Source organism: Caloenas nicobarica, chromosome 8 (genome assembly GCF_036013445.1).
Source record: "Caloenas nicobarica isolate bCalNic1 chromosome 8, bCalNic1.hap1, whole genome shotgun sequence".
In the NCBI taxonomy this organism is placed as follows: domain Eukaryota; kingdom Metazoa; phylum Chordata; class Aves; order Columbiformes; family Columbidae; genus Caloenas; species Caloenas nicobarica.
Genome location: NC_088252.1, coordinates 4,542,120 through 4,562,414, shown reverse-complemented (window position 1 = coordinate 4,562,414; position 20,295 = coordinate 4,542,120). Strand labels below are relative to the sequence as shown.

General features: G+C 39.9%; 1 protein-coding gene across 2 annotated transcripts in view; it reads left to right on the top strand.

The window, feature by feature from the left end:
- STAG1 (STAG1 cohesin complex component) overlaps positions 1-20,295 on the top strand; it is a 185,539-nt gene that overhangs the window by 29,362 nt on the left and 135,882 nt on the right. For both annotated transcript variants that reach the window (XM_065639667.1, XM_065639668.1), the window contains exon 2: positions 11,532-11,666. In XM_065639667.1, the coding sequence (XP_065495739.1) occupies positions 11,638-11,666 (29 nt within the window). In that variant the 5' untranslated portion in view covers positions 11,532-11,637. The remainder of the gene's footprint in view (positions 1-11,531; positions 11,667-20,295) is intronic.

Below are 20,295 nucleotides of genomic sequence, written 5' to 3'. Positions count from 1 at the left end.
GCACTGAATGATAAAAGCTTTTCTTTAGGATTATTTACTGAGCTAAACCAAATCTTGTTCCCAGGTGCTAGTTTGTCTTTTCCCTAGTGATATTTGCATTTTGGACTATTGCAGAACTCTTTTCAATTTTATGTAGTATCTGATAATAACTTCTCTCCTATTTCTTCGTATTGTTTCACTGATTTCATGTGACTGGTGTGTCAGGGAGGTCATTAGCGAATGCTGGTGGGTGGCCAGCCCCGTTTAGCTCATCTTTAATTTCTGAAGTCCTTAGATTCCTTTTTCCCTCTGGTGTCAGAATCCATGTCAGGAGAAGCATGTAAGTACAGGTGATTATATTTTAGGTTGCCTCATATTGCTGTGAAGAAATAGGCAAGCTTCTGGATCAAATGTCTTTAGCCTGAAATAAAATCATGATCCTCAAGCTCAGTACAGGTGGAAGGTAATTAATTGCTGTGAGCTCTGCTGCAGTGTAGGGTGGATGTTAAAATCAGTATTGCCTGTGGGGCAGAGAAATAAGTTGTCTTGGCCATCGAATATGGAGGCATCATAAGCTAGGGATGGAAGAAACTAATGTCTAATAAATCCGCTTTCCCTTTTGAGACAACTATGTAAAATGATTGTGAATTTTTAATTTCCAATCGTGTGCTTTTTTAAGTTTTTAGGATCAGGAGTCAGAACTTTGAAGTGAAATGGTTTTGTTATGTGAAGCATTCTGCTGGTAAATCATTATTTGAGTGTTTGCTGCTAATCCTGCTGTTTTTCACCTGTGTAGTTTTGGGGAATTCATCTTGGGGCTTTGGTGAATTATGTTAGTCTGGGATCTGTGAATTGGGGTTTGAATTTTGATTGCAGTATAACGCATTTATTATGGTCACTGGGAAGCATGTTTGCAAGGCTTTTTATTTATAGCTCCAATGTGGTTACATGCGTCCATTGAAAAAATGTGCTTGTGCTCACAAGTGTATTGAGGTGGTCAGGTTGTTTTAAGATTGGGGGATGAGAGGAAAGAAGGCGTTTCAAGGTATGCTTTTCCAGTAGATATTTCAACTGTATAGCTGATATAAGTAATAATCTGTGCCATTTGTAACAATCGAGCACATAAAGTCAGCAGCAGTGGCTATTGCAGTACATTTCAGCGATGTTTGTTCAGTTTGTTCAAACTGTTGATATATTTTTACGTAGCTGTGTCTTCGGGGAAAATTGTCTTCAGTTTACTGAAGGAGTGCAATGATGAACATCCTTGATACGCTGCCTAGATGTTATGGTCTGTTTGAATGTCACGTTGTTGTTGGCTCGGTGACAGTAGGTGTGTTGGGCTGGCGGACCTGAAACCGGTATTGGCGTAGGTGCTGGGAACAGTTTGATAGAGAAGTGTTTGCTTCTTATCGCACATTGGATGACTTTCAAAGAGTATGAGTTTTCAGACTACAAAATAGATGTCATCTCTATGTTTTAGAAAAATAATAGGCTTGGTTATATCTTTACAATCTCTTGCCTTACGTAAGCCCATGAAGATTTCAGCATATTTATGGACCTGTTCCAGTGCCTCTAGACAGAGGCAGTGTCAGGTTAGGATGGATTGAAGGTATTTAGCAGCATATGGATTCTGGAGTTATTGTTCTTGTAAGTTATTAAGGCGAAATATGGTAACACAAAATGAGGAATTGGTGATCTGACAATACATTTGTGGTAGCATTGATGGCTTTGATGGAGAGATGATTCAAATTGCGTAGTTTATAGATGCAGTCTAGTTTGTATTGAAGGAAACTGGCTCACTGAGTAGTAAAGAGAGAAATTCTTTAATGGGTTTTGTTCCATCTACTGTACTTGGATTAAAGACCTGCCAGGCTTGTTGGTTTGGGGGAGCATGTTGAAAAGTTCCTAAATTAGGAGGATAGGTTTGCTTAGTTAATTGGGAAGAGAACTTGAACCAAGTTTTAAGGTGAAGAGGGATCAAATCAGAGTTGACAACTCGTTTTGTTGATTGTCAGGGCTATTACTATAGTTCTTCCTTTGTTATCTAGAATATGGTGGGATTTAAGACTTGGGTAGTTTTTCCCTGAAAGACTGTTGTTCTGGATTGTTTCAGAAGATGGATTGTAGCAGTGCAAGGTGTAGGTGAAGGGTGTTTGGTTTGATATGGGGTTGGGAGATAAGGTTTGATTCTGTAATTAATGTATATATATATTTATATTTCATGACTTTATTGGCTAACTTCATCTTTCCTGGTCTACCTCTGCTACTTTTTTGGCTCATGTTCGGTTTTCACAAACTCTTTTTAGGATCTTAGCAGGTATTTATAATTTAGGTACTCTGGGTAGTGGGTAGAGGAAGGATATGGAAATTAATCCCTCTGCATGGTAAACCACTATATTGTATCAGTACTCCAGCAGAGTGTCCATAATCAAGAGTCAGAAGGTCTGTGCTACTATGAACTCTTGAGAAGTCTCTTTTATGCTAAGACAAGCGTGATTTATTTATTTATTATTTTAAATCATGTACAGAGTTATTTGGGCTAAAAATAGCTTTCTTATGATTCTTGTTGAAATTTATTCCTGCTCAAGTAAAAAGCATCAGTGGAACTGCTGTCTGCTTAATGAAAGCACAAGTTACAAGTGGTTACTAAAAGCAAGGATATTCAGACTCACTGCAGAAAGGTAGCATTATGCTATTTATAGTAGTTCCTATTGGATATTTGCTAATCCGTTTATTAAATGCAACCTCTCTTATAAGGAGCTCAAAACAAGAGAGATTTAATAATTTTTAAAAATCCACCTACCCTTGTGCACACACAAAGGTTGAGTTAAAAAGGAACCTTAGTAAAACAGATGCCAATTACTTACATTGGGCTGAGGGTGAAGCTGAATTTCCGACCCATTGATAGAGGCGCGGTAGTACAGGAATCCATAGGTTTTTGTCATGAGTAGTCCTACATTTATTTATACTTGATAAGCGCAAGAGTCTCTCTATATGAACCATTAAATATTCTTTCTGTTAGCAGCTGCATGAACTCAGAGAAGTTATTATTTTAGTGACTTTATTTTGCTTGAGTCTTTGTGCACATCCCCATAATGATCATATTGAGTACTGGAATTAGTCACTTCCCAGAGTCTGTAGTTTATATACAACTTCAAAATGCACGTTTTCTTTGATACTCTGGACAAAATGTTCCGCAGTTCCTCTTGGCTTTTCTTATCAGAGTCTCATATGAGGAAAAAAGAAAAGACAAAGGAACAAATGCCTGAAGAACAAAAACCTGAATCATTCTGAGAGTTTTTTTCCCTTTTATTCCAGTGTTCTACATGTTAGGCTTTGCTTCTCTTTGTGAAAATTGGTTTTATTGTTGGCAATTTTCCAGTTGCAATGAATAATAGAACACCAGATGTCCACTACCGAGAAAAAGTACAGATGAGTAAACTTCTGAGCATAAAAATCTATTAACAGTGGTTCTGGTGTGCCTGTAGACTGTCTGCGTTCTTGGCCCATTTTGCTTTGAAAATCCAAAGTCTGTGTGCCTGGCTAAATGTGTTTCACTACACCAGGGATTCCTGCCTTCCTCTGGATGTGGATTATTTTGTGGGAATAAGCAGCCACTCACTGAAGTGCTTGAGTGGGAACTTACTCGCTGGATTTAATTTTAATTATTGTCACACGCGGATTTGATTGAGAGTAAAGTCACAGAAACATTAGAAGAAATGGGCAGGTAAGAAGGGATATCAAGAGTTTATCTGGTTCTCACCCTTTCCCCTCCAGCTGGCACAGTTACAATAATGCCGTGTTTTCAGACCCAAAGCAGCCTGCGTTCCCAAAGCCTTGTCTGCTTTTTCCCAGCTGTTTCAGTCTCCTAGGAATAAGCCTTCTCCACAAACTTTGCTATGTTTGTGTGACCTGACAAGTGCGACTATCTATTTGGGAAAATAAAAATCAGCGGTGGATAATTTGCATTTTCTTGAGCAAACTGTAAGAGTGCTTCACTAGTCATTGCCTGGTTTGTCTCAGTGTCTTACCTGAATTTTTCTTGCTGCAGTTTAAATCCATTACTTGTACTTTTCTCACTCCGAGACTTTATTCTCCTCTCCATTGCTTTTGCAGCAGTTTTTATGTTTTGAAAAATAAGTCATCCTCAAGTCTTGCCTACACTTGTACAGGGGTTTCTGAGCCTCTGGGAGCCCTGGCTTGGCCCAATAAATTTAACTGTGCAAGACCCTGAAAAGTTTTATGCCATTTTAGTGAGCTGAATTGGCTTAATAAGAAATCAACTCAACAAGATGGTCCTTTATTGAGGAAGCATTTAATGTCTTGATAGTTCACATATCTTTTAAAACCTTATCCTAAGGTATGGTGAACACTTACATTACCCATACGATCATGCAATTTTTTGTTTGGGAGGATGGCTCCACAGTTTCTGTGACAGACAAAAATCTCTCTTGACTTTAAATTTGTCCCATGGGCTTTTTTGTGACTCTCAATGCTCTTGCGTCATCTTTAAAAGATGAGTGAGTTTATCTTCTCAAGATGCCTTCTGAGTCCGGAAAATACAAGTGCAGAGAAGCGGAAGACTTCAAGGATCCATCTATTCATGCTCACCATTTGAGGATAGGAGAACCTAACTTTCTAGAGCCCTTCTTATTATGTGTATTCTATGTTCAGAGCAGATAGGTAGGAAGGTGGTAGATAGCTGATGTTATCCTGATGGACAGATGGCAAGGCGCAAGTTGTTTAATTTAGACCTTAATCATCCAGATATTGGACTAGCATTAGAACTCAGTGTCTTAACTCTTACTCTGATGCAATCAGACCATAATTATTTGCCTTATGAGTGACAGAGTTGCCTGTAGCCCCCAGTGGTCTCAGGCAGTTGTGAATGCTCAGTGCTGCAGAAAATCAGGTCAAGTGTCCGCAGAGTGAGAAGCAGCTATGTCTGAGAAGTCTGTAAGAAGAACAAAGGGAAAGCAAGCCTGTTCAGTCCATGTGCTCGGTCCATAAAAAATATTTTTATTTAAAAAAAATACAAATTGAAAAGAATAAATTTCTGTTCTTGAGCAAGCTGTATGTACAGGCAATCATTTACACAGAGCATTTGGTTAATATCTTTAATATTAGCCATTCTAGTCATCATAAGAAAGCACAAGATGATAATCGAGTTAAACTATTGAAGTAAACACTGGAGATGATCAAACGAAATTGTCTGGGTGATATGTGACATTTGAATCAACTACAGTATTATAGTCATCGTTAAGAGATTGTATCAGCTTTTCTGTGTAATCTTGGTGTCAGTGCCTGGGCTCAGACATGAACAGTACAGGAATTAGCTGCTGTGTTCTGGAAACAGGATCAGAAGATAGAGAAAAAACTGGTCGGTTTTGGCAGTTCACACATTTTTAGAGACTGAAAAGTAAGTATAGAAATGTGGCAGTATGACGTAATGCTTGGAAGTTTTTGTCATTTGAGAATTTTATTCCCAGGTCTGCAAGCAGCGATTTGCGTAACCTTTCAGCATGAGGTCTTGCATTCGTAATTGTGAAGAGCACAAAAGAGTATTGCACACCAGAAAGTGAGACTTCAGATTATTTTTCTGGCTGACTGGGCAGGACCTTTCTAGACCGAAAGCATTTGGTGAGAGGAAGTAGCAACAGCTGGTTTGCCCGTAGAGTCGGTTCTACATATTGGTGCAACCGTAGAGTGCAAACGAGGAGACAACTGACCTTGAAGGCAATGTGAGATGGACAGCTAGGGCTTGCCAAGAGATAATTCTTGTTCCTGCATGTATGTGTAACACACCTGGAAATACCTCTAAAGAAGGGAAAAAAGAAACTGAAGTCAATCATAGAATCATAGAATGTCCTGAGTTGGAAGTGACTCACAAGAATCAAGTCCAACTCATGATAATGGACATCTACTAAAATGCTTTAATTTTATGTGTAGTCTCGCTCTGTTCCTGGCCTTGCGTTTTTCTTGTATCATTCACGTTACCTCTGTGAGCTCACTTACCTTTTTCATTTTATATATTAATTTCTTATTGATATTTTCTGTGGAAAAAAACAATTGTCCAGATCCTACCAGGTATTAAATGGATAACAGCAACAGCAGAAACACACATTTGGGAGAGGGATGTGGAATAATCATTATAATATGTCCAGTATGGTTTTGAAGGATGTAGGAAGTGAAGCATAGCCATTCTGCACTAGGCTAGGTGTTCCTAATAGTACCTCCTTCTGTCGCGGTTAGACTGGACTAAGAATATTGCAGACCACAGGGCAGAGCTTGCTATGTGCTTTAAGTATGGAAGGAACTCACTAGTGCTTAGTGTTAATTCTTCTGTCACTTAGACTTTCAGTCTTGGTTTAAATACTTACTAAAATGAGAATGTGAAATTTAGTTTTTATGTAGACCTTCAATGAAATTATCTTAAAGATATGCTAAATAAACATTATGTCTTGTTGGTCTAAAATGATACTATGAATTGTCAAAATCAGACCCAGAACAGGTGATTTAATTCAGCTTCAAGTGGCTACAGGGTTAACATGAATTAATTTGTTTAAAGTTCCAAACATGGAGTCAGGATAAAGCTTATGCTTATAGAAAAACATAATCTAAAGAAAACAAAAAAACCCTGAGTAATGAAGAACACATTGCAGCATTTGGTAATTTTGTTTTTTTTTTCTAGGATTAGTTCCTGACAACAACTTTTGTAGTTCTGCAGGATTTAGAATTTACACTTTCAATTTCTAAATCCTATTTTCACTTTGCAGGGGGGATAGCTGGGCAAGAAGGATTTAAGTGGTGTGTCCAAGGCTGTGCATGGGTTTGGATAACACAGTAAAAGGCTGTTATAGAATTTATCTGCCTACATGTAAGATCCGCTTTTCCCTCTCACCTTGTTGATTGAAGCTTTTGGAGCTCTGCCTTGGTGTCCAGCGTGCTGCCTTCTGACAGGACTGGCATTTGCTGGTGCAAAATGCCTTTCCCCAGCTCTGAAACGCTGCTGTTGGGCAAGATTATTGGGGGATAAATCTTGTCTCTGAACGGAGTATTAAAAAACTTGAGTTTTACATGTCTCACTTTATGGTGCTGTGCAATGACATGGCACAGCATCGTGTATTCTGGTTTCTTGTCCGCACAGCAGGACATTTGGAGTTCTCAAATCTCCTTTGGGCCTAGGATGGAGAAATGAACTGCTGCTTTAACAATTAGCAACTTGCAAGGAAAGACGTAGCAAGGAGTACTGAGAAAGAAAGCAAAGTAATTGTAAATGGAAAATGAAGTTATAGTGTACAGACATAACCAATTAAGTAGGAGATGATTTTGCTCTGTTAGTGTGAGCAATTTTTTTTAGTATATTTTGCACTTGGATGGAGCAAGGCCACTTGGTCAACAAGGAAAGGGTTTTGAATGGGAGTCAGTCAAATACTGGTTATCTTTTGTTTTGGGTACCTTCCAGACAATGGAGTTAATAATGACGTGACTCTGCTAAATTTAGTAGTGGTTTGGGGTTTTTTTCCCAAGTCTTGGTTTCAGCTTTATAACAGCTCTGTAAGGAATAAGTACCTAGTTTATAATAAAGTTAGTTGAACTTAATTTGGTTGTTGCTACCAGATTGTTACTTGCAACAGTTCTGTCAGGTTTTAGGGTTCATGTCAATCTTTTCATTTGGTTATTGTTTGGCATCAGAGACAAAAATAATCTAAAGACTGCAAAAAAATAAAGGTAGCTTTTCATGTTAGAAACTACAGGAAGTATTGATGGAAAGCTTGTATCAGATGTATTGTTGTAAAATTGTAACGCCTTTCTTAAAGCTAAGATCATTATGAGCTGCTTAGTGAAGAAAAGTTATCATAAAATTGACAACTTACTACAAGATTTTCTTTTTAATAAAGAAGCAGTTTTATATAATGCTCGTTATGTCTGGTTATTATTGTGCATAGTTAAAAAATAGAAGCAAAAATGAAAAACACTTACTTGTTTTCCCATTCCATGTTTCAACTCAATGGTCTTTTCTACTTCCTGCTTTATATTCTTCTATAGGTAGTTTTTAACTATGCCAGCATAAATTTTGTAATCTTAGAATAGAGATATGCAGGTTTAAAAATTGGCAAACATACTAAGGTAATGAAAACTGGGATTGAATAATATGTTTTTTAAAGGCCTAAAATGGAAGCAGTTGACTGCAAGGTAAGGGACTTGTTCAACTGTGTTTTGTTTATTGTAGTTTCAATAACCCAAAATGCAAAAGTATGAAATGTTCTTCCCCTCAGTCTTCTCTTCCCCGGGAGAAAGGTGACAAAATGGACATCTATCTCAAGCTTTCAAGAGTTTTTTTTTTATCAATGCCTTAATTCTCAGGCTGAATAAGACAGAAAGGAGGAGAGTTTGATTTTCCTGTTTATAAGAACATCATCTTTAGGAAACAGGTGTTCCTTTTATTAAAACCAGAAAAAAATGTGGAGGTTCGCTTTTGTGTAATCCACAAGGATCAATGATTTTTCCACAGTTGTCAAGCTTAATTTAATTGCACGACTGAATTGAGAACCCTGTTCCAGGCACGTACAGCTTTTCATTAGTCACTATAGTACCTTATTTTATTTCCAAACCAAGACTAAGCAACATGGGTGATAATTTAGGACTGAATTTGGAAGCAAGTGGTGTTTTTTCTGTGAGCATAGAGGAATGTCACTGTTGAGGGATGTTGCAAGGTGGTTATCCCAAGACTGCTGAGGGTTTCCTAACTTCAGCTGAGTATCTGGGTTGAGGAAGAAATGTCATCCAGAACATGGGACTGTGAGAAAATACCACAGGACCTTGCAGTTCCCCAAGTGCTGGGTTGTCTGCTGTTACCACTGTGTCAAGGCCGTGGGTCCAGCTTCCTTGGTTCTTCAGTTGCTTCTGAATAAAACAGCTCCACTCTGGTCCTTCTGGATCTTTATACCCTTCGCTCCATGCTTTTTTTAGGCCAGGACTTTGCTTTTCAAATAAGCAAAGTATCCTTTGCTCATATACCTGAGCAAGCACACTTTTCCTTATATTTCCTTCCCCAGAGCAGCTGTATGCTGCTGGTTACTATATCTGAGCGTGCCCAGCACAACAGTTATGAAGGGTGATAATTAGGTTAAAAAAGAAAATTAGAAAAAGAAATTCCACATAACAGTTGTGCAGGATGCTTTAAACATCTGGGGAGAATCTCTCACATGAAATGCACATAAATATTCTTGAACTTCTTTTGAAAACTCCTCTGAAAAGTAAGATTGATGCCTGGTATCCTGCTAGAATTGGATAATCTGAGGTTCCAAGATGGATGGGTTTCCTCTAAGCTCTAGTTACCTTATGCAAGAGTGTGTGTGAGTGCATGTGTGTGTACAAAAATATACTTTTTGTATTCGGACATTATTACAAAAATGTATACATCTAATTGTCATGACAGGAGGAAAAAATATTTGCAAAAGCTTAAACATAGACTATCTCGAATTGGAAAGGACCCATAAGGACCATCGAGTCCAAGTACTTGTTCCTCCCAGGACTACGTAAAAGTAAATCATACAACCAAGAGCATCATCCAGACTCTCCTCCAATTCCGACAGGCTTGGTGCCATAATCAAAAACTTTCTTGTTCAGGATTTCATTAAATACTCTTCTTAAGTTATACCTAAATATTAGTATTTTGTGGCCACCAGAATTCATGTTGTGCTGATTGTAACGAACCTCTCCATTTCAGAGATCTGAACATTCCCTTTTTTATTTCATGTAGGAAATCAACTCAAAACTGAATCCAGTCTGATGCTATGTTTGTTTATAACAAATTCTTGCAGATGTCTGAAATGGTTGCTTTATGTTGAGTGGGCACGCCATTCCCCTGTTAAGAGTAATCACATCCTTAAAAAACATAGTAGTGACCAGTGTCTCTAATGGAGAAATCCCGTTATGGAAATAGCACAAATAGCATATCATCTAACGTTTTTGTTCATGAAGAACTCAGATTGCTTGTGTCTTATGGTGAAACTGGAGAGCTTTTACACCAACCTGGTGTATTGGTGTGGAAAATGTCTCCATTTAAACCACTAACGCTGGAGTGGCAACTTTAATTCCAAACAAACTTCTGTTAACATTTGTTTCAGAACAAAGTGGCTTGCTAATGATACAGTAGAAAAAATGGCCAGTGAGATGGCAGTATATAGTGAAAAATGTAGATTTGTTAATGAGATGCTGTAAGTAAAACTGTTGGTAGCACAGAGTAGTAAGTACTGGAAGAACTAGTTGTGTGCATCTGTGAGTCTAATTTGAACTGTAATAACCGGAGGCAAAAAGTCTGTTCATGCTGTGCAGTTATGTTTTTGGTAAATAAATACTGATGTGCATATAGTAGGATGGAAAATAATACCTCACATGTTGTAGTGTTTTGCTCACACTGGTGCTGTTTTGTTTAGATACTGTGTTTGGTGATGTTAGCTCTTTTCTGGCTTGATTTTCCTACTATCTTGTGCAAAGCTACTAGAACACACAAAAACTGCCCATTGAAAAGAAATCAAGTATTTCAATGAAAGAGATGTAAAATATCCCATGTTTTAAAAATGTGCAGTTATCTCCTTCATATTCGTTGCCATTGCTCAACTGCAGTGCTCCGTGCAGCTGTTGCTGTGACTCCAGCATCTGTGAAAGAGGAGAATGAAACAAATCATTTCAGTTTCTCCAAAACTTCGGTTTTCTGGAAGAATGGGATGGCAGCTCTGTGTTTTATTACATCAAAGATCAGTGCATCTGTCACATTGTGCTGTTATTTAGTGGCAAAGTTGCATCTGCTGTCATTAGTCAAGTCCTTGATTAGTCTTCTGGATAGAGAGATGTTACTAGTGGGTGTAGTGGTACCACAGATGCAGTCTAGTTTGTTGTTTAAACTTACAGCTTTGGTTTTGTCAGGTTAAAATACTTTCTGTTGCAGTTAGACACTTGCATAGATTTTGACTATTCTGCGAAATTCAGTCACATAAAACTGTGAGACAGTGGGTCTGACTGAATAGATGTAGTTCCATTAAAGGAAATGTTCTCAGGAATATTATCTCTGACGAGTTTTGTTGTGCCTAAATAAAACCCCGCATGATTTTAGGTGCAGATCTTTTGTCTTGATTCAGAACTAGGAAGGACTGTTTATCATGAAACCAAAGTTTTGTCTTGGACATTTAGTCTATCGTGTGACTAGAAAACTAGATCATCACCTCTGATTGCTTATATTTATATACTTATCTTGTTTATTTAAATTTTCAGAGTTCTGCATATGTTTTTACATTAGAGTTACCATAAACAAATAAGGAGCTAATGCAAAAATACTTTGTGTATTTGAAATAATAATAAACTAAAGTTGCCTAAACAGAATTGTAAAAACTGGCTGCAAGATGATGATTAAGCTGTCCTGGGGACATCCATTCTAAATTTCACATGGCTTAATAGTGATGCAACTTCAAAATTGACCATTTTGCTTTTTATTCAATGTATTACTATTTTGGAATCACATCTAACAATTTTTTTCCTCTCTTTTACAGACTGGACTTTGACATTCTTTTCATGAAAGAGGTTTCCAAGTAGTTGTCTTGTAATAACTTTGAGAAGAAGTTCTATGTAGGTCTTACTTTCAAGAGTGCTGCAAAAATGATTACTTCAGATTTGCCAGTACTACAGTGAGTATACATTTCTCTATGTATTTGAAATCTCAGGTTTTAAAAAGGTTGAAGTAAACAGAGAGGTGATTGTGAGGATAAGACACAAGTTTGAGAGAATTGCAGATTAGCGTGACTGTTCCAGGCCTCCTGTGTTGTCATATGTTGTAGACTGTGTAAAAAATAAAACAATCTAAAATATATTTTTCTTTATATGTTTGGAGATTTAACTTTGCTGTGAAAAGCAAAACAAGATCTTTGCTACTTTTATGCTTCTGAATGTTGTGAGATTTCAGAAATGTGTATGGATTTTAGTCATAATTTTCTATATTTGTATATTCCAGTTCTGTACTTTTTCTTACAATGAGCTATATTTATTGTGCAAGAAGCCTTTGGCTTCCACAGTTGCAGAGAGCAAGTGGCATTCGCATGTTTTGATCTTGTGGGGAAATAGTGGCTTATACAAATGGGAACACTACTGTGCCTGGATGAAGCGAACTATTGGAAAGAATAGATTGAAGTCTATACTGAGAGGAGCTAGAGAGTAAACTGGGTAAAGAAAGGAATTTTAGAAATGAGAACAAAATGGAGTTCAGAAAACAAGATAGAAGAGCTTGTGGGGTGAGATAAAGACAGGGAGATCACCTACTAATTGCCCTCACACGCAAAACAGACTTGGGAAAAATTGATTTATTGCCAATTAAAAAAGATTTGGATGATGGCGAGATGCAAAAACTAAAGTGTGTTTGCTGTCCCCTTGGCCCTCAGCCCTTCTCACAGGGGCACTGGCTGGAACCGGCTGGAACTGGCTGGGTCTGGCACTGGGCAGCCCTGGCAGCTCCTCACAGAGCCACCGCCTGCACCAAATGCACGCAGTAATTATGCAATGTTTTTTGCTTGGAGCAAACGCATGAAGCTTGTAAAGGTGTTTGTCTGACCTTAATAACATGCTCCACATTGCAGTTTTTTCTTATATTTTAAAAAATTCTGTCAAAAAAGGTGAATTTCTGCTGTGAGTGAGGAGATGGCTGAAGACCAGGATGGCCCCGATGGGAACACTGAGGGAAGAGCGTCAGCCCTGGGGGGTCTGGTTACCTTGGTGGGTTTTTGTAGAAAAAATTTTTCTGAGTTAATGTTTTCCTGGATGGTGCCACATTCCAGCAGTGAGAGTGTGTTTGTGAAATGTGCCAAGGACAAAAAACTGAGATATTTTTGTCACTGCAATGGTAGGAAAGGGATATTCCCCTTCCCAGTGCAAACAGCTAAGTGGCCTTAAGAAGTGAATGAAATATTGCAGAGTTTAAGATTAAAAAGTACATATTAATAGATTGGTTAACTCTGCACACCAGGTGAAAAAACTGAGAGACATTAAAGATGTTGGCATATTCTTTATTCAGAAGATAATTGTGAGTCACCAATATTACGCAATGTTAAAAAATGAAGAGAACCAGGTATGTTGTTTTTTCTAGTAGAGCTGGGAATCATTTAATGCCACTGTATGAAGTGTTGATGAGTTATCATCAGTAGTACTTAGAGTTTTGGTTGCTTGTAAACAAGGTGAGATCTTTCTTTTTACAAAAAAAATCATCAGGATTTGCATGTAAAGGTTTTGAGACTCTCCTGAGCCTCAGAACATTGGAGTGTAGACAAGGTATCAAATAAAGCGATGACCACTAGTTCAATAGGTCTCAACCAGACTTCGGTCAGAAAGAAGTCTGGCTAAGGGTGAGAAAACCTTAAGCAATATTTGGTTTTAGGGGTATTAGCTTCACACATTTAGATTTGAGAAGCCACAACCCTGGTGCACACAGAGAAAAAGCCAAGGTTTTTCTTTCTAGCTCTTACATAAGCAGCTTTGAGAGATTATTATAATCTACCACTCCTATGCCTTATTTCTACTTTTTCATAAGGTTTTCTAATCTTTTTGGCTATCCGCTTTAAACAAAGGGTCCTAAAGTCAACTTGAAATATTAATGTACTTTGCTTAGGACCATCTTTTCTTCCCTCTTTCCATTTTTGGGTGATGATGTGGGATGGAATAGAAAAATTAGGTCCGTAAATGATTGGCTTCGGGAGTGGTGCTACAGGCAGGGCTTTGGGTTCTTTGATAACGGCTGGTTTTATAAGACACCAGTCCGGTCAGTGATACGTGGGAAAGGTTTATCCCACAGCGGTAAAAGGATGCTGGGACAGGAATTAGCAGGGCTCATTTGCATGGCTTTAAACTAGATTTGAAGGGGGATGGGGTTGTAGCTGGGCTTGCATCAGTGGGGCAACATGCTGGAATCAATAAAGACCGGGAGGCTTCCCAATACCCCTAGGATGAAATCGGTGTATTCGGCTCGCTCCCTGAAGTGCCTGTACACCAATGCGCGCAGCATGGGGAATAAGCAGGAGGAGTTAGAAACCTGCGTTCGGTCAGGAGATTATGATCTGGTGGCATTAACAGAGACATGGTGGGACAGCTCACATGACTGGAATGTGGTCATGGATGGCTATGCCCTTTTCAGGAAAGACAGGCCAGTGAAGCGTGGTGGTGGAGTTGCTCTTTATGTGAGAGAGAGCAACTACAATGTATAGAGTACTGTCCAGGTGCGGTTGAGGAGCGAGTTGAGAGTCTGTGGGGGAGAATTAAGGGGCAGGGTGGCAGGGCTGATACTGTCGTGGGAGTCTGTTACAGGCCACCAGATCAGGGTGAGGAAGTTGAAGAGGCCTTCTACAGGCAGCTGAGCGCAGCCTCACAGTCACAGGCTCTGGTTGTTATGGGGGATTTTAACTACCCTGATGTTTGCTGGAAGGACTACTCAGCCAGCCGGCCGCAGTCTAGGAGGTTCCTCCAGTGCATTGATGATAACTTTCTGATGCAAATGGTGGAAGAGCCGACTAGGAGAGGTGCGCTGCTGGATCTCGTCCTCACTAGCAAGGAGGGTCTGGTTGAAGCAGTAAAGGTTGAGGGCTGCCTTGTTTGCAGCGACCATGAGATGGTGGAGTTCAGAATCTCATGTGGCGGGAGCAGAATACCGAGCAGAATTGCAACCCTGGACTTCAGCAGGGCCAACTTTGGCCTTTTCAAACAATTGCTGAGGGAAATCCCGTGGGCAAGGCTGCTTGAAGGTAAAGGGGCCCAAGATAGTTGGTCAGCATTCAGGGACTGCTTCCACCAAGCTCAAGATCAGTGCATCCCGACATGCAGGAAGTCAAGGAAGGGAGCCAGGAGACCTGCGTGGTTAAACAGGGAACTGCTGGGCAAACTCAAGTGGAAGAGGAGAGTTTACAAATCATGGAAGGAGGGGCTGGCCACTTGGGAAGAATATAAGGCTGTTGTTAAAGGATGTAGGGAGGCAACTAGGAAAGCTAAGGCCTCCTTAGAGTTAAACCTGGCAAGAGGGGTCAAGGACAACAGAAAGAGCTTCTTCAAATACATGGCAGATAAAACTAACACCAGAGGCAGTGTAGGCCCACTGATGAATGGGGTGGGTACCCTGGTGACAGAAGATACAGAGAAGGCAGAATTACTGAATGCCTTCTTTGTCTCTGTCTACTCTGCCGGAGGCTGTCCTGAGGAGCCCCGTACCCCTGAGGCCCCAGAAGAAGGCAGGACAATGGAGGAGTTTGCCTTAGTTGATGAGGACTGGGTTAGGGACCAGTTAAGCAATCTGGACATCCATAAATCCATGGGTCCAGATGGGATGCACCCGCGGGTGCTGAGGGAGCTGGCTGAAGTCATTGCTGGACCACTCTCCATCATCTTTGCCAAGTCTTGGGAAACGGGAGAGGTGCCTGAGGACTGGAGGAAAGCAAATGTCACTCCGGTCTTCAAAAAGGGCAAGAAGGAGGACCTGGGCAACTATAGACCGGTCAGCCTCACCTCCATCCCTGGGAAAGTGATGGAACACCTTATCCTTGGTGCCATCTTAAGACATATCAAGGATAAGAGGGTCATCGGGGCAGTCAGCATGGCTTCACCAAGGGGAAGTCGTGCTTGACCAACCTCATAGCCTTTTATGAAGACGTAACAAGGTGGATTGATGAAGGCAGAGCGGTGGATGTGGTCTACCTTGACTTCAGCAAAGCATTTGACACCGTCTCCCACAGCATCCTCACGGCTAAACTGAAGAAGTGTGGACTGGACGATTGGGTAGTGAGGTGGACTGCAAACTGGCTGAAGGAAAGAAGCCAGAGAGTCGTGGTCAATGGGGTGGAGTCTGGTTGGAGGCCTGTATCTAGTGGAGTCCCTCAAGGGTCGGTACTGGGACCAGTATTATTCAATATATTCATCAATGACTTGGATGAGGGAATTGAGTGTACTATCAGCAAGTTTGCTGATGACACCCAGCTGGGAGGAGTGGCTGACACGCCAGAGGGCTGTGCTGCCATCCAGCGAGATCTGGACAGGCTAGAGAGTTGGGCGGGGAAAAATTTAATGAAATATAACAAGGGAAAATGTAGAGTCTTGCATCTGGGCAGGAACAACCCCAGGTTCTGGTATAGGTTGGGGAGTGACCTATTAGAGAGCAGTGTAGGGGAAAGGGACCTGGGGGTCCTGGGGGACAGCAGGATGACCATGAGCCAGCACTGTGCCCTTGTGGCCAAGAAGGCCAATGGCATCCTGGGGTGTATAAGAAGGGGGGTGGTTAGTAGGTCGAGAGAGGTTCTGCTTCCCCTCTATTCTGCCCTGGTGAGACCTCATCTGGAATATTGTGTCCAGTTCTGGGCCCCTCAGTTCAAGAAGGATAGGGAACTGCTGGAGAGAGCCCAGCGCAGGGCAACAAAGATGCTGAAGGAGTGGAGCATCTCCCTTATGAGGAAAGGCTGAGGGAGCTGGGTCTCTTTAGCTTGGAGAAGAGGAGACTGAGGGGAGACCTCATTAATGTTTATAAATATATAAAGGGTGGGTGTCAGGAGGATGGAGCCAGGCTCTTCTCGGTGACAACCAATGATAGGACAAGGGGTAATGGGTTCAAGCTGGAACACAAGAGGTTCCACTTAAATTTGAGAAGAAACTTCTTCTCAGTGAGGGTGACGGAACACTGGAACAGGCTGCCTAGGGAGGTTGTGGAGTCGTCTTCTCTGGAGACATTCAAAACCCGCCTGGACGCCTTCCTGTGTAACCTCACCTAGGTGTTCCTGCTCTGGGAGGGGGATTGGACTAGATGATCTTTTGAGGTCCCTTCCAATTCCTAACGTTCTGTGATTCTGTGATCTCAGATACTCCCTCCCAAATTCTTCTCTGTTGAGGGAACATGAAAGGAGAAATCTCTAATCTTTCTGGATTCATAGAGGTGTCTTCAGAATGCAGTGAAGACAGGATTTCACTTATTGATATTTCAGATATAGGGAAAAAAACCTCTGGATTTGACCTGGGTGACTGTTATGAGTCTTCTCTCAATGGGATGACTCACATTTGCTATGAGGCATGTTCCTCTTTAGATTTTGAAGATCCACCATGAGAGCTGATTCATCCATGATTCATGAGCCTGTGCATTTAGCCATTTTTCTTCATGAATGCTTTTTTTCACAAGGCTGAGCCTGGTGGTAGCAATTACTGAATTTATCTCTGCGAGAACCTTGAGCTACCTCAGCAACATCATAAAAGGTTATAGAAGTGGTTTTGTTTGTAAAAACTGATACATGAACATAGGTTTTTGGTGTGTTTTTAAGGGGGACGATATAAGATCTATAGCTAGGGCTTTATGTAATAGTGTAAGCAAGGTGAATTTGTTTTGATTTATTTTGCAGAGATGTGAAATTTATTGTGTTCTAGAAATATGTTCTTCAGAAGCATGATGTGGTAAAGGGCTGCCCAGTAATCTGTTAATTCTTCCTTAACATGTGGTTACTTTCAATGCTTATTATTGCAACTTCAGAATAATATCCAGAGTTTTCAGGAGGGATTCTGGAGTTACCACTGGTTTTCTAGGAAGTTTTAGCCACTGCAGAAACCAGAAAGAAAAGCAGAGTAATTTTTTTCCCCTACAAGGGGGTATCACTTGTCTGCTTTACTCTGCTCACCCCAGTCTTGTAGGTCTCCAACACTCTGCCTAATTCTCTTATCTAATGTCTCTATCATGTCAAAGGTGTCTTAGAGAGGAAAGGTTTGGTCTAAGGCACCACAGCCTCTCCTCCTCTTAGATAAGGCAAGTCTCCTTAGCTTGATAACTTTCCCTCCCAACAGCTTCGGAAAAGATAAATTGTGACTAAGCCAAAGTTTTCCCCTCAGGTGACTAATCGTACACACATGAAATAGGGAGAGGATAATTCTGATCTATTAAGATGTGGATGACTGCCACCAGATAAATTCCTTTTTAGCAGTTCTGCAAGATGTGTAGGGAATGAGGGAGATGGATGCTGGCCAGATGCTCTTCTCAATGAGTGTTAAAAACCTGACAGAACTGCAGGCAGTTAAGACATGGTTTATTCCTCCTCTGAGTTCAGGAATAATAATAAGAAGGCCGTGTGTGTGTAGCTGGAGCTGCTGTAGGCCTTTGACAGAAACAAAAGTGTTACCTCCCAAACTGAAGGGTCTCAAGGCCGCAGTGGAAGAGCCCTTTTGTGCAGGAGTTGCACAATTCAGACAGAATTCCCTGCTGCTTGAAATGTTTATTTTAAAGTTAAATCAACCAAGGACTGTAGGGTGTCCTTGATCCTGTCTCTTTACTACAAATAATGTGAGGATTGAAGGGAGTTTACTTTCTAATGTTTTCTCCTTACTCCTTGCATACTTATATTCTTTGCTGGAGATAAATCTCCTCTCTCCCTCACATATTGTTAAGGCGAGATTAATCTTATTTCGTTTTAAACATTTATATTTGAGCTGCTTGTCTAGATCACCTTACCATCAATGAAGATAAAAGAAAACTTCCTAAACATGAACTGTCTGACAAATTTTAGACATTCACCTCAGCATGAGATATGTTGCATATTAAGATTTTGTTTTCTGCATTATATAGGTCTTAAATTTAGATTAGACAAATCTTGCCCTTAGTACTGATTTATTGAGCCTTTTCTATAAGGCTTCCAGCAAACCAGAGAAGTTTTACCAGAAAAATATTAGAGAAGCATGGTTATCAGGTTTAAGACAACAGTCGATTTAAGACAAAGAAGAGGTGGTTAATAATTAAAATGTTCCTTCCATTGCAGTGTTCGGAAACAACTGAAATTCCCAGAACTAAATACACAAATCTCAGTAGGTTTTGCTAGACCCATACAGACAGTGTAGCAAAGTCAAGTTGTCTGTGGATTAGGTGCATGCAGGACAGTACAGTTTAATTTATTTATATAGCTCTAGTGTTTGAGCCATTTGCCTAGGAGGACTGCTGAATCTGGTTTTAATAGAGAAAAATCTTTATCCTGATGATATTAGGGGTGTGGTTTTGTAAGCTAGCAAAGCTTATTGCATTTCCCCAGGAACAGGGGTATTGCTTAGACCACACCATACCTAAAATTTTTTTCAGTATAGTTCTGTGTAGACCAGGGAGAAGCTCGGTTTTTCTGCAGAGAGCAAGAGAGAATGGCTTTAGTTTCTCAACAGCAACAGAAAACAGCAGATATTTTTGTGGTTCCTCACTTCTGTATTCAAAAGTTATTTTAAAAAAATTTTAAAAAATTGTCATTGTGAGGCCAGTCTTTGAGTAAAGGCTGAATAGATGCATCCGCATTGTTTTCAGCTGTATTCACTATATTGCTTTTTACCAGTGTGGCCCTATTTTACCAAATCATTTTGAGCTATGTGTGGGGTTTCTTTTGTTTGGTTTTAGGCCTTTTACAACTTTTTTTTTTTTTTCCAAATTCATAGCTCAATATTGAGTTTCTCAAATTTCATGTTTTATGAAGCAGAAAAGCTACTTTGCTTTAATTTTATCACAGCAAACCTGAATTTTCAGTATTTTGTAGAGATACTGTTTTACAAGTGTATAATTTGGGAACTCAAAAGCACTCAAATGCTGTTTTTTAATCTAGGATGCTCTGTTTTTTCAGGCGTGTAGAGTATTTAGAGAGAATCCATTTAAGTTACTTTCAGAAAAGGTGATTCAGATATGTTCTACTGCATTCTAGCTTTTGTAAAGGATTCTGTGCACCCCTGGGTGTTTCTGTGCTTCCAAATTGGAAAATAATGTTTTAATATTAAAAATTAATAGTAGTTTTGCAGAATTATTTGGGTTAGAGTAGATCTAGAAACAATGCAGTAATTTTGGTAAAGAGAAACATCAGGATGTTCTTGATTCTGATGCAATTGTTTGTATCTTTCTGCATTACTACATAGCTTTCTTGGTGTTACCACAAATTTGTGATGTATTCCTGATTTATAAAACAAAGTACAAAAGTAAAGCCCCAGACAATGTGGAAGGTCTGTGTAGAACTTGGCCTGCTGAAGCTTCTCAGTTTCTGTAAACCAGATCACTAATGCTGCCTTTTATGTTTGAGGCTGTATAAAATAATGGAATAGATTTGATTTTTTTACAGGAAATCTCTGATTAGAGCTAGATTTGACCCATCTTTGAGTAATACAGGACGTTATTACAGTTACTCCTTCATTTACAGAGATGTCATGAACTGGTGGTCTTGCAAACTGAAAATAAAAGCACATCAGTAACAGGTATGGCTTTGCTTGTGGGCTCTTCCTGGGCAAAAATCTAATGCCTCAGAAGAT